This window comes from Alligator sinensis, unplaced genomic scaffold (assembly GCF_000455745.1).
Source record: "Alligator sinensis unplaced genomic scaffold, ASM45574v1 scaffold886_1, whole genome shotgun sequence".
In the NCBI taxonomy this organism is placed as follows: Eukaryota; Metazoa; Chordata; order Crocodylia; family Alligatoridae; genus Alligator; species Alligator sinensis.
This window is the reverse complement of record NW_005842040.1, coordinates 689,462-702,847: the sequence shown is the minus strand read 5'-3', so window position 1 is coordinate 702,847 and position 13,386 is coordinate 689,462. Positions and strand designations below refer to the sequence as shown.

Sequence of the window (13,386 nt, the reverse complement as noted above, 5' to 3'; positions counted from 1 at the left end):
TTTTGCCCAGCACTGAAATGCAGCCATATCTGGGGTGGAACACAGCAGCTGGTGATCAGCCACATGCATTGCCACAACATTTAGCACAAGGAGTGGGGCAGCATCTTGGGCTCAGGCTCAGTCTCCCATGGGGTATAGGCTGGAAAGCGTGCAAGGGCAAGAAACTTTAACGAGTAACTTAAAAATAGCTTCACTTGTTCTGACACTGGCACAGCTTAGGGATGAGCTGTCCCCTCACCCTGTCCCTGTCTCCTCACCAGGCCACAATTTCCCATTCAAATTGCTTGGGGGTGGTGAGCTCCGCAGAACAGAACCTCATGGTCCTGGTGAGACCCAGGGGCTGGGCAATGGGGCTGGCTCTGCCCCACTCCACAAGAGCAGCTGGGAGGTGGGAGGATAAGCTGAAAGCTGCTGGTACTTACTGGCTATTTAGGAAACTCGGGAGCAAGATGGGAGGGTTTGCAAGGGCAGCCTTGTGCCTCTCATGACCCAGGCTGCTGCAGGCTCCTGAGGTTTCTGCATTCCACCCTGCAGCTCAGTGGCATCTCAGGTCCCCATTGTGCCCCACTCAGAGAAAACCAAGGTGCCACATGCCAGAGTCTGGGCACTCCATGCCCCTGGAAATAGAGCTGCCCCCCACCCCCATGTGCTCCCCTCAGGTGGCTGGCACAAGCTGCCCCTAGGAGCTGGGGAAACTGAGGCACAGGGGCTATGGGTATGCTCCCCTCCTGTTCCCCTGGGGCCTTCAAAATAGACAGGAAATGAAGCAGAGAACAGGGGGTACTTCCCAGAACAGAGCCCTGGTGTGCCCCACCCCAGCACAGCCCACAGCCACGGGCCCTAGGATAGCCACGGCAGCACCATGGGGTTGCACCAGCAGAGGATTTGGCCCTGTCTGTTTCCTAACTCTGTTCAGTTGCCACCAGCCTTTAATGCTGCCCCATGTGCCAGGTGCCCCGTAGGGGCAAGGACCTCACCTCAGGGATACAGCACGGCTGCAAAGGCAGCTTGCAGCAGGAAGGGCTCAGGGCAGGTGCTGGGATGCTGTGGGGGCTGACAAGCCTTCCTGGAGCAGAAGGGAGCCCCCCAATGCAGCATTGCTTCAGGCAGGTGCCCAGGCCAGCTCCCATGATGCATTTCTCAGTAGCGAGGAGAAGCAGCAGTGATGACTGATTTGACAGCAGCTTCCAGGCTGACCTGGCTGGGGATTCCCCCCGGAGCTTCCTGGGCTGCCTCCTGATTGGCTGGAAGAGAACTTCCATGTCAGAGCAGGACTCTGCAAAACTTCCAGCAGGTCGTGGCCAGCATGGCACTAGCCCGAGGGGATCCCCTGGGCATGCCCCCCTTCTCCTCTCTTCCCCCGTGGCAGCTCTGAACCAATGGGAGAAGAGGCTGCTGCAAATAAATCCCCACGTGGAGCAGCGCTGGGCAGACCGTGGGTCTACACAGGCACTTTGCAGCACCATGGGGATCCTGCTGAGCCGGGTTCAGGAGATGCTGAGCAACTTCTACGGGATGCAGGCTCGCATCCTCCTGCTGGGGCTAGACAACGCCGGCAAAACAACCATCATCTACCGGCTGAAGCTGAACGAGACAGTCACCACCATCCCCACCCTGGGCTTCAACGTGGAGACAGTGGAGCCCATCAGGAATGTGACCTTCACCCTGTGGGATGTGGGAGGCCAAGTCCGGATCAGGGCCCTGTGGAGGCACTACCAGTCCAACACAGATGGCTTGGTGTTTGTGGTGGACAGTGCTGACCCTGAGCGCTTTGAGGAGGCTGGAGCTGAGCTGGAAGCCATGCTGGGGGCTGATCTGATGCAGGGGGTGCCCTTGGTGCTGTTGGCGAACAAGCAGGACCTGCCTGGAGCCCGGCCCATAACAGACATAGTGGAAGCGCTGGGCCTGAGGAAGCTGCAAGGCCACAAGTGGCACGTACAGGGTTGCTGCGCCGTGAGTGGACAGGGGCTGCCCGAGGCGCTGGAGAAGCTGGCAGAGATGGTGAAGCAGAAGCAGAAGGCCAGGGGGCTATAAGGCAGGCTCCTCTGCACCACTCGGGGACTATGGCAAACGCTTGCCAACCAGCAGAAATCCCCTGACTCGGTCAGTAAACTCTGGGGAATGGGACAGGGACATGCAGACTCCTGGAGATCCCTGGGCTTCTCTGCCTGCCTATTAAGGACCTTGTGAGGCAGTAGTTCCCCCAACCTGCTGCTTCCTCACTGTGTTTGCCTTGGGAGCATCCCAGCCAACCTGAGACGGACTGCTGCTGGGAGGCCCTTTCAGAGATATGGATCACCTGGGGACCTGCTGGGATTGGATTCTTTCTGTATCATGCATAGGGCTGTGGTAATGAGTATTAAACAAGTGGTTATTAACTGTCTCTGGGCTTGTTTTCCTTTGAAGGCATCTGGGTGTCTTGGCCTGGCTCCAGGCTGTGGTTGCTCTGGCATCCTCACAGGGGAAGGGGGCTGTTTTTTGGTGGGGTCTGGCTCTTGGCACATTTAGGCAGTGTTGAAGTGCCAACCTGAAATCTTGGGCCTGTGAAAAGTTCACCAAGTGCTCTGGGATGCTGGGGGTGACAGTTGCTACCGAAACCGAAGCACCTGTTGGTGTAACAGCTGTGTAGTCAGTGCAGCCGGTTTCACCCTGCTGGAGTGACAGCCCTGGGGCAAGTGGCCCAGTGTACTGCTATGAGCTGTGTTGGAGGAGAAGTATGATGGGACATCCATTTAAGGAACCACCCCTGTTCTCTGCTTCATTTCCCAAGCCCATTTCAGACTCCTGGCCCATTTGTATTTCCTAGATGCAGGGCAGGGAGGGAGTGTATCGTTGGCTATCAGCCCAATGAAACAGGGGCAAAGGCGCTGATTCACAGCAGGAGACAAGTCACTCATTGCCCCCCTGTGCCTCAGTTTCCCCAGCTCTAAAGAACAGCCTGTACTGCTCTCCTGGGGGGAGCAGGGGGGCAGCAGCACCACGTGTTCCAAGGGGACCCGGGTGCCCACACAGACACATGGCACCTTGGCTCTCTCTGAACAGGGTGAGCATTTTTGCTGAGTTGCAGCACAGAATAAATGAACTCCAGCAGCCTGCAGCAGCCAGGCCCATGAGGAGTGCAGTGTCCCTTGCAAACCCTCCTGCTTCCCTCTGGAGTTTCTTAAATAGCCACTAGGTGCCGGCAGCTTTCAACTTATCATCCTACCTCCTGAATTCCCTTGTGCAGAGAAGGGCAGAGCCAGCCCCATGCCTGGGGTGGAGGCAGGAGGGCTATGCTGCTCAGTGGGCAGAGCCAGTGAGGTAGCTCACAGCAGGAGGTGAGCCCAGGCTAGTCCCTTGGAGCTGCTGTGGAGTTGCTTCTGACCCTTTCCTCCCTTGGAAGCCATGGTCCCTACAAGTCCCAGGCTCAGATCTTTCCAGCACCATGTGCCCTGGTCCATGCTCTAAACTAGTGTCAGGATTTTGACAGGAGACACCCAGGACAGCCTGGCCCTGCAGGGGGTGGGTTTGTTGTGGGAGCTATGGCTCCCTGCTTTGTGCTGACCTCCAGTCCCTGCCACTGTGAATTTTCTGTGCCCAGGCCTGTCCAAACCCTGGAGAAGGCCACTCCCTGCTGCAGGAACACTATTCCACAGGTGGCAGGGCATGGGGGGTGGGGGCACTGTGCCTCTGGAAGGGCACCTTTGGGATCAGACACAAGGCCCTGGACAGTAGAGAACATTACAAGTGTTTGTAGATTTGGGCTGCTGGCTCCAGCATCTGAGCCGAATCCCAGCTGGACGCAGTTGAATCCCGTGCGATCCAAGCACCTTCATCTCCCATCCCAACCTGTTGTACAGCCCCTGGATCTCAATGACAGCCCTTCTCTTCCCTTTGGGAAGTGGTTGAAAGGCCTCTCTACTCTGCCCCCATACAGCAGCACAACAGGCTTCTTGTGAGCCCAGGGGTTAGGGCAACTTTGCCCTTGCCTCCTGCCATCTGGCTGTACCCTCTCTGCCTTCCCAAGACTTGAAGTGTCCCATGCACCAGGCAAACAGCAGCTTACACTACTACTTTTCAGTTTCTCTTGGGCACTTACCCGGTGCTGGCCTGACATGTTTGGGGGGCTCCAGGCTGGTAGAGCAGGGGCAGTGGAAGGGTCTGTGGATGTGGACCCTGGGGGGGGCACTCACTTTGCTTTTCCTTTATGCTCATACTGCTTGATGCTTTTCTGTGGAGAAAGCCATGCAGTTCATCTTCTTGCCAGAGGGGACATTAGCAATGCAGTATCTGGGGATATCAGTAGTGTAACATGTACACCAATTCCAGAACAGAGGTGGTTACAAAGAGCATGCAGGAAATCTCTTTTTCCAGGAATTTCAGCCCAAGACCAACAGCAGAATAACTGTTCCTCCAGAATGGACTCTTATTGGAGAGATGATGGCAGACATCAAATACGCCCATTGCTTGCAACAGCTTCTCCACAAAGAATCTACAACAGCCAAACTATTGTGCCTTTCTGCAGAGGCTCAGAACTTGCCCACACACTAAGGAGAAGGGCTTGTATAGCTCTTGGAATCACTTGAATACACAGGCACAAAGACTGTCTGCTCAAGATAGACCTGGCTAGACTTGGTTGGGATGGTGCATTTCTGGGAGCAGCAGCTTTAAGCATGTTGTCTCCATGCAAACCCATGAGAGGGAATGTTCCTGGGTCCAAGTCTGAAGGAGTAGAGGTAGGGAGAGCAGTATGCATTGGTGGAAAATCATCCCGAGCCATAGAGTGACTCCTGAGAGAGTAACCATCACTCTCAGAACTGCTGGCCTGTGTGTCATGAGCCCTATATTGTTGTCAGTTAGGTAGGAGGCTCTTTCAGCTCCAGTCTGGAACAGGAGGACAAGAGTTTGAAGTGACCCTCCACATTGCTATAGGGCCGTGGTTCTCAGCTTTCTTAGACTTGAGGCGCCCCTTGATAGATTGAAAAAAAAATGCCAACTCTTATTTTCACTCTTTTTTGACTACAGAAAAATAATAAAGCAATTCTTTTGTTGACAAGAGCTCAGAAAGCCCACAACAGATCAGAATGGTTTTAACACTACAGATTCCTGTGTGAAAACTCTGGGTTTATCTTGTGACTCATGTTTGCATACCTTATGTGCTAACATTGTGTGGCACTCCTGAATGGGTCTCAAGGCACCCTGATTGAGAATCACTGCTGTAAGGGGCAGCCCGCCAATCTGCTGTGCTCAAGAGCCACTAACTCTACCTCCTCAAGCCCTCCCTCTCAAGGGCTTCTCCTTGGGGCTCTTGCAAGCACTTTGAGCCCCTGTCAAACAGCAGGATGTCATGACGTGGCAGGTCCCAGTGTGGCCTGGCTTCACCCCAGCAAGATGTGTGACTGCCACAGGAGTGGCCAGCAGAAGAGGCACCATGGAGTGGTACATTGCCCAGCCTCAAATGGTGCCATGAAGGGGGTGAGAAGCAGGGGACCATCCTGGCAGATTTGGGGCATCAGAACCAGTCCAAGGGGGAGGTGGCAGATACATGTCTTGGGTGTCTATTTGAGAAGCACAGCTATCTATCTATCTATCTATCTATCTATCTATCTATCTATCTGTGTGTCTGTGTGTCTGTCCCCTAGTACTTATATAGTAGCAATCATTGGGACTAGGCATTGCACCTGGACCCCTGTGTTAGATGCTTGGCCCTACAGCCTCATATCTGCTGCCCCTCTCTCCCCATTCTGTGGTGGAGCAGAGCTGGCAGCACTAGGAGGCGCTGTCTGATAAATACTGGGGCTCTGTAAAAATATAACCTGGCAGCTCATCTCTGGCAAAATTCCAGCCCCCGTGCCAACCAGCTCAACACCAGCAGCTCAAGTGCACACAAGGTCCTGCAGGCCCTCTAATGAGACCCTTTGCTCTGATTGATGGAAGCTTGCCTGGTTTCCCAGAAAGCATGCGAACTTACCTGCCATGCCTGAGCTGATGCTGGGAAGGACCAGGGGGACTAGGGCAGGCAGAGCCAAAATGTTCCCTGCCCCTCATGGACTGCCTGAAATCAAAACCAGGAGCCCTTTTCCAGCCCAGGCACTGGATGCCAACACCCACCTGTGGGTCAGATGTGGGGTTCCTTGCACCTGCTGGAGGGTCAGGCTGGGGGGCTGGGTATGTAGGAGGAAGTGACGGGGGCCCTGGGAGCAAGGCTGGGTGGGGATTTGCCCTGGAATTGAATCCTGATGCCAGCCACAAGCAATGCAACACTGGTTGCAGATCTGATTTCTGCTCACTTCAGTCATTTTAATAAAAACCAGGACCTGATTCAGCCCAACTGGCAGCCCCTGCTCCATGCAATCCTGGATGAGGGCTGCTGGGTAGAATGAGGCTCTCAGTCAGGGGTGAGCAGAATGAGCAGAGCCTGGAGAGGAGCTGAGAGCAGGGGGCTGCAGGGTGGAGTTGAGGGGCACTGGAGGAGGAGTCCTGGGCTGGGATAGCAGTGGGCTGTAGCTCAGAACTGAGGGGCACTGAGAGCAGGGGGGAAGCCCAGCACTGTGCCAGCATAGTGCTGCTGGTCGGGGTAGAGGGGCACCAGCAGTCATGTTGGGGTATGCTGAGTCAGGCTAGCAGAAAACAGCAGGGCAGGACTGCGGCCTGTGTTCTCCTTCAGGATCCCAGTCTGGTTCCCAGAGCCTCCATCGTGGGCTCAGCCCAGACCCCTGTTGCCACTACTTCGGAGTCTGTGCTTTCTAGCTTGGGGCAAATAAGTTCTGCCTTCTCCTGAAGGCAGAGCTGGGCTGCGAGTGACAGCTCCCGCTTGCTGTGCTCTGAGCAGTAGGAGAGAGAGGGAGGTGTGGCTAGAGGCCAGTATAAAGTCCAAAGAATCTCAGCTCCCACAGGCAGCTTGGAGTCCCCCTGCTCTGGACGGCCGCACCGCTTCGTCTGGCCTGAGAACACGCTGCAAAGCCCTCTCTGCTCTACACACTGCCCACCCTGGGGGTCCTGGCCATCCCCAGCTGCTCTGCTTGGTAACCGAGCCAAGGAGGCTGCTGCATTTGCTGGTCTGCTGCCTCTCTCTCCTTTGGCTGGCCCATTATTCACTGTAGCGCCCAGTCCATACGCCTGCCTGCCATGCCCATGGGCAGCCTCTCTGCTGTGCTGTTGCTGGCCACAATGGGCCTGTGTGTCAGCGATGAAGCCATCCACTGCCCACCCTGCTCGGAGGAGAAGCTGGCTCGCTGCAAGGCACCAGTGGGGTGTGAGGAGCTGGTGCGGGAGCCTGGCTGTGGGTGCTGTGCCACCTGTGCCCTGAGCAAAGGGACGCCCTGTGGGGTTTACACTGCCCGCTGTGGCTCGGGGCTCCGCTGCTACCCACCCCGGGGGGTCGAGAGACCCCTGCACACGCTGATGCATGGGCAGGGGATCTGTACAGAATTGTCCGAGATCGAGTCCATCCAAGAGAGCCTGCAGCCTCCAGGTAAGGGGACAGCTCCAGCTTGCCCTCCTGCAGGGCCCTAGGTTCACAGTACAGATGGGGAGGGGTTCCCTCGGCTCCTTCTGGGGTCGGGAACAATTGCTGCTGAGCCCAAGCATGGCAGGCCCTGGTGGGGATGTGGGAGAGGGGCAGGCACAGGGTTTGCATGGCTGGGGGGAGGGACATGTGGCTGCTAGGTGCAAAGGCACCTGCATCGAGCAGTGAAAACTGCTCTAGCATCTTGCTACAGGCGTTGCTGTTGGGGCAGAGGCAGGCTGTGTGGACGGTGAGCTCGCCAGGGGCATCTGTACCCACTGCCAGTCCCTTTACATGCACAGGCACAGAGGTGCCTCCTCTCAACCTGACAGGAGCAAGGAAGGTCTCTGGAAGTAAAGTGCAGAAAATGGGGGTCTTGCTGGTCCAGAGGGCACCTGTAGGACCCTGCAAGGAGCAGGGTGCCTCCCCAGGTGAGAAGTAACCCTCCCCCCAGACCTTGGCCTGAGAGCAGGCTGAAGGGAGCAAAGAATTAACAGGCCTTGAGCATCTCATCCTTCAAGCTCCAGAGGCAGAGGGCCCCACATGTTGATACAAGGGTTTGCTTCTTGTCCTCATGGACACAGACTGGGCTGTGGGGGGAGGCCAGGGCTCACTGTATGGTAGTCCCATGTGCCTGCAGTTGTACTGCCACCCCAGGGATGGGGGTGCTCCAGGCAGGGGGCAGCCCTTGGCTCTGTGATCTTTCCTGCAGAGTGTGCCTTACTTCATCAGGCCCTGGTCACCCTCCACCAGCTCCCCCACAGGCCATGCTTGGGTTGGGGATGATGTCCTGCAGGTGGCTGAGCCTCCCTTTCCTGTGGCAGGGGGCAGATCCTCTTACAAAAGGTGCCCTCCAAGCAGGGGCATAGAGGGAACCATCTGACCCTTTGGGACTATATTAACACTGTGGGGGCTGTGCTGCCTATGCCTGTTTCTTGGGTATTCATTCGCAGAGCAGACTGGAATGACCAGTGTGGAAGGGGCTAAAGAGCTGAATAGCCCAGGGTCAGGTGAACTGATGCTCAGTCATTTCCAAGTGCTCACTTCTCCAGTGCCAGGATGTCCCTTGCACCTCCCATGACAGCCCTCCCCCCCTCCCAACTTATGCACCTCTTCCTGGGGATACTGCAGGCCTGTTGACTCTATAGTGTATAAGGAAGCAGAAGAAAGGCCACTAAACACAGATCCCTGCTCTAGGAACTGAGTCTGAGCTCAGCTTTGGGCTTAGCATCAGAGGCAGGTCTCTGAGAAAGCTGTGCCACCTTTTCCCATCCTGTCCCTACTCTGCTGAGCCCTGGGAGAGGCAGAAGTACCACTTTTGCTCCTGGGTGAGTGGGACCAGCAGCACAGCAGGGACAGCAAGCGAAATAGGAATGCTAGGCTTCCCCAGAGCAGCCGGCTCTTGCTCGGCCTCCTAGAACCCATCTGTCCAGCTACTCCATTGCTGCCTGCATGACCTGAAGCTCTGGATGCCCTGCCCTCCCTCCTGATAAAGCTAATTCAATTCCTTCCCCAAAGGGCTATCTGCTCCCTTCACTTTGCTCCTGGGAGACCTGCGGGGGGCCAAGTGCTGAGCTGGAGGTGGAAGCAGTCCCCGGTTGGCAGCTTCAGTGATGGGCATGAATCAGAGCCTATGGGGGGAGGGCTGATAGGGGAGACCTTGGACTTGGATCTCAGACCCAGATTTGGATTGCACTGCTGCCCCATCCCTGGATCTGAACACCTGCACACCAGCCCAATGCACTGTGACCTCCAGCAGCATCAGGCCCTGTAGGTCCCCTGGGCAGCCTTTGCAGACCCACTCTGACTTTTGCTTCTGATCCCCCTGGCATGTAGAGTGACTGCTAAGCTGAGTATATGGAGGTGAGGAACAGCCCCTCCTGAGCTGAGAACCACTGCCCCTCCTCTTTGCTCTGTGTGATCATCACACACAGCTGCCTGGGTGTGATCCATTGCAGGCAGAGGAGGGCAGGACCCCTGTGCACCTTTGCATCCTGCCTGTGTGCATTGCTTTAGGCACTGTGCCTGAGGCTCCCGGCCTCCCCTGGCTGCCTTTGCCTTTGTGGTTCTGTGGGTTGCTCTAATGAGATCATGGAGGATGCTACCCTGCCGGACAGAGGAGGTGCCAACACAAAAATGTCTTTCCTTTACCCGCCCCCACCCTGCCACCCATGGGAAGCTGGCATCAGGCTATCCAAGCTGTAAGAGGCTGGGACACTGCTGAAGTCCATGAGGGAGAGGCCAGGATTGGGGAGAGCTGCTGAAAACCAGTCCAAGATTCCCTTGAGAAAAGGGCTTCTAAGCAAAGCCAGCATGAAAGGGAAAGGAACAGCTAGGGAAGTAAGTACAAGAGCAGCCTGCAGCCCACAGCCCAGGCTGCAGCCCTCACAGGAGTGGCAGGGCTGTTCCCACAGCTGATGTTTCCCAGCCCTGTTTTCTGGAGACCCCCAGGGAACAGGAGCCCTGCTGTGCCTGGAGTGTCCTGCATTCTGCAGCTGGTGTCCCTGCCCCAGGGCAAGTTACAGGCTGAACTAATGGAAGCCATGGGCTCCTGGGGTTGGAAGGGGCCTCACAGGGTGCATACGCCAACCCTCTGCATTGGGGCAGCAGACAAGCCACTCTAAAGGCCAGGTCCCATTGAGATCCTGATCCTGTGGCTTAAGCACATCCCTAGTACCAGATATTTTTGACTGGTGGGGTGCTCCCAGCCTTGCCTAGCCTAGGCCAGTGTTTGCTCAGAGATGTTGTTGGAGAGGAGACAAGATTTGGGTATTGCAGGGTGTAGGATGGGGCAGGTCTTGTAGTTGCTGGGGTCTTGGGGCTGGTATGTAAATGCTCATCACACTCCTCTGGCTTGGCCATGTCCCAGTGAAGGGAATAAATGTGTCACCGATCATGGAACTGGAGTGTGAGGTTGTTTGGACTCAAGGAGCAAATCAGGAAGCGGATGAAGCTAGTCTGATGTGAGGCCACAGTGGGGCCCAGGGATTTCCAATGGGCGTCCAGGTAGCTTTAGTTTATGGGCTGATTCAAGCCCTTTGAGCCAGTACCCTCTGCCAGCCCCTTAGTGACACATTTGTGCAATGAGTTGTTTGGCCTCAGCCCAGTTCCTTGTGTATGGGTTTCCATATCACTTCCCCAGGCACTGGGATGGGGTGAACAGCCTCTCAGCACCCTGCTTTGAGCCCTAGACCATGGGGCCTGCCTTGAGCTGGCCTCTCCCTGCTACTGGGAGCATGGTGAGGAACCATCTTTGTTGCACTAAACTCCTCTGGCTTTGCCCTGGAAGAGCCTCCTGTGCCTTGGGTGAATCTCAGAAGTCCCTTCACTAAATTTTGCCTGATTGGAATCTGATCCAAAGGAAAATGCAACACGAAGAGTCGGGGGCAGAGAGAGAGGGTGCCCTGTTCCCCACCGAGCTGACTGACCCTACAGCTTTGCTTCTGGGAGATGCATGGCAGCAGGGAAGAAGGGATGGGCTGGCAGAACACATGCACACCCCAAATCCCATGCACAGCTTCTCCGTCATTAGCCAGGTGCTGCCTGCAACACTGAGGACACTTCTGTCCAGGCAGCCAATGCTACCTGTGTTTCAGATGGAAAGGGCAGGCTGAGTGCTTCACTGTGAACTGAGCTGTGCACAGCCCTGGGACTGGACTATCCAGGTGTTGTGGCCCTTCCAGCAGTCTGCCCTGTCTACCTGTTCCCCCACCACCATGGTCTGTTCTCTCTCCCAATGTGCCAGGCTTCAGCTGTGAGGCTCTAGGGATCTGTCCTTGGGTGGGAGAGGGACCAGCCCTGCATTTTGGGGCTTGTGGCAGGACAGTTAGTAGACCAGCCACAGGTTGAATCTTGTTTTGTGCATCTCTGAATGGGATCAGATCATGCAGACTATGGGTCCAAATCTGCCCCTATGCTTGCTTCAGCTCTCACACCCTGGTAATGGGCACCTGTGTAGGCACATCCATCTGCCCTTAGACCAATCACCTCCCTTCCTGGAAATCCCAGGCTTCTGGGGCAGGATATGGTGTGGCAGCTGGAAGAAAGGGCCCCTGACCTCCTGAGTGTTGAGCATGTATCCTATGTCCAGCAAAGACTCCTGTGGCTTGCTGGGCCTTGAGCAACCTCCAGCCTCCCAGAGCCTTCTGGATTTGGCCTTGCTGTAGAGAATGCAGCTTTCTCTCTAAAAGCTTTAGGGAACAGACTTGCAGGGTTCTCCCTGCACCCCCTTTATGTTCTGCTCCCTGTGTGTCATGGGCCCAATAGGCAGTATAGGCAGTATACTATACTATATAGGCAGTAGTCAGGAAGAGTCTCCTGTAATGCTTGTCTTTGAAGTGCAGGAGTGTGCATTATTTCCTCTGGGTGCTGTTTCCAGTTGCTCTGGCAATTTGATGCTTCATGACATTTCCCACCTAGGCTGGGAACCCACTGCCTTTCGCAGGGAGCTGAGCTCCAAATTCGCTTAATCCCCTTTGGAAACCCAAGCCCTTGTCCATAGCCAGCCCCTGGGACTTGGCAGGTGTCACAGCACAGCTGAGGCCTAAGGGCATGCAATGTTGCGGTGTGAACAGCAACCCCCCGCCAGCTGGTGGCACCCTGGAAGGGAAAATGGCAGGTGGGGCCCCGGAGGGCACGTCTCCATGGGGGAACTGACTGGTTCAGCTTGTAGCGGCAGAGTGAATTCACTCTAGTCAGCCAGAACAACCCCCCGGGAGGGATTGAGCCCTGAGAGATGCACTGGAGAGGAAGGAAGGACACGCCGACCTGCTGTACATGCCCTCCCAGGGTGAACATGGCTGGGAAGTAGTTAATATGTAGCTAGCAGGGTAAACACTTTGTCTGGTTTTCCAGTACTAGGAATCCTGCATTCCAGGGAACAGGCGCTTCCCGTGAAATCAGTGGCTGGGGCTGAAATCTTTTTTTTCAAAAAGGGAGTGTGTGTGTGCACTGCTCTTTACGTTGTGGCCAAGGAATAAATCTTTTTGACCTTGACCTGGGTGCCTGTGCCTTGCAGTGCTGACACCCAGCAGGTTTTCTAGGAAGAGAGACAATCAGACCTCTCCCCTCTCTACCTTGCTGTCCTGTCCCAGTTTGATAGTCCACACAGTGTTTCTCCTTCTTGGTGTCTTAGATTCAGGAACATGGGACTGGGGGGGAGCCTCCTGGGCCACTGATTTAGGTCTCCTACATTTGCAGGCTAGCATGTCCCCCAGGAATCCCCCAAATCCTACCTCATGCACAGCCACCAGGCACAATAGCCAGGACTCCAACAATACCTTATAATAAGCCACATGTAAAAGCAGGGGAGACAAGAGCAAGGCCAGTGCCCTGCCACAGCAGTTTAAAGGCTCTCTCTTCCGAGTTTGAGAGAATCTAGTTGGGGAAGTTCCTGCTTTGAGCAGGGGGCTGGACTAGATGCCCTCCTGAGGTCCCTTCCAACCCTAACTTTCCTATAACTTTAAAACTCCAGTGAGTAGACCCTGCAGTTCAGGTTCTCACAAGTTTGTGCTTCCACAGCGCCTTGTTCCCAGTATGGGATCCACTGCCTCTGCCCCTCAGCCACCACCCCAGTGGTGCTGCAAGGCCCTTTGCTTCCCAAGCCAGAGGAGGGAGAGCCTGGTGCGGGAGGTTGCTCCCCAGACTGGGCTGCAGAGCACCCGCAGCAATGATGCTGATAGGCAGGGGAGGAAGGATGGTGGCAGGGTGGGTGAGATAAAAACCAAGGGCTGATAAGTCTTGGGAGATGGACGAGAACCGACTTCTTCCCTCCGTCTCTGGTTCTCAACTCTCCTAAGCTTTCTTGGGAGGCTGAGCTCCAAGAAACCACTCAGCCTTGTCACCAGAGGAATTGTGTATTGGAGTCAGTCTTTGCCTGACTCCACTAGCTCCCCCACTTT

The 13,386-nt window shown here is 55.7% G+C and overlaps 2 protein-coding genes across 3 annotated transcripts in view; both read left to right on the top strand.

Annotated features, from left to right (window-relative positions):
* The first annotated feature begins 1,450 nt into the window (after positions 1-1,450).
* On the top strand, positions 1,451-2,371 carry LOC102376198 (ADP-ribosylation factor 1-like). The gene has a single exon (XM_006022571.2). It carries the CDS (start codon positions 1,465-1,467, stop codon positions 2,032-2,034), a length of 570 nt encoding a protein of 189 aa, XP_006022633.1. The 5' UTR covers positions 1,451-1,464; the 3' UTR covers positions 2,035-2,371.
* Positions 2,372-6,879: 4,508 nt separating this feature from the next.
* Positions 6,880-13,386, top strand: part of IGFBP4 (insulin like growth factor binding protein 4) — a 40,669-nt gene continuing 34,162 nt past the window's right edge. For both annotated transcript variants that reach the window (XM_025202904.1, XM_014519434.2), the window contains exon 1: positions 6,880-7,453. In XM_025202904.1, coding sequence (XP_025058689.1) covers positions 7,108-7,453 — 346 coding nt within the window. In that variant the 5' untranslated portion in view covers positions 6,880-7,107. The remainder of the gene's footprint in view (positions 7,454-13,386) is intronic.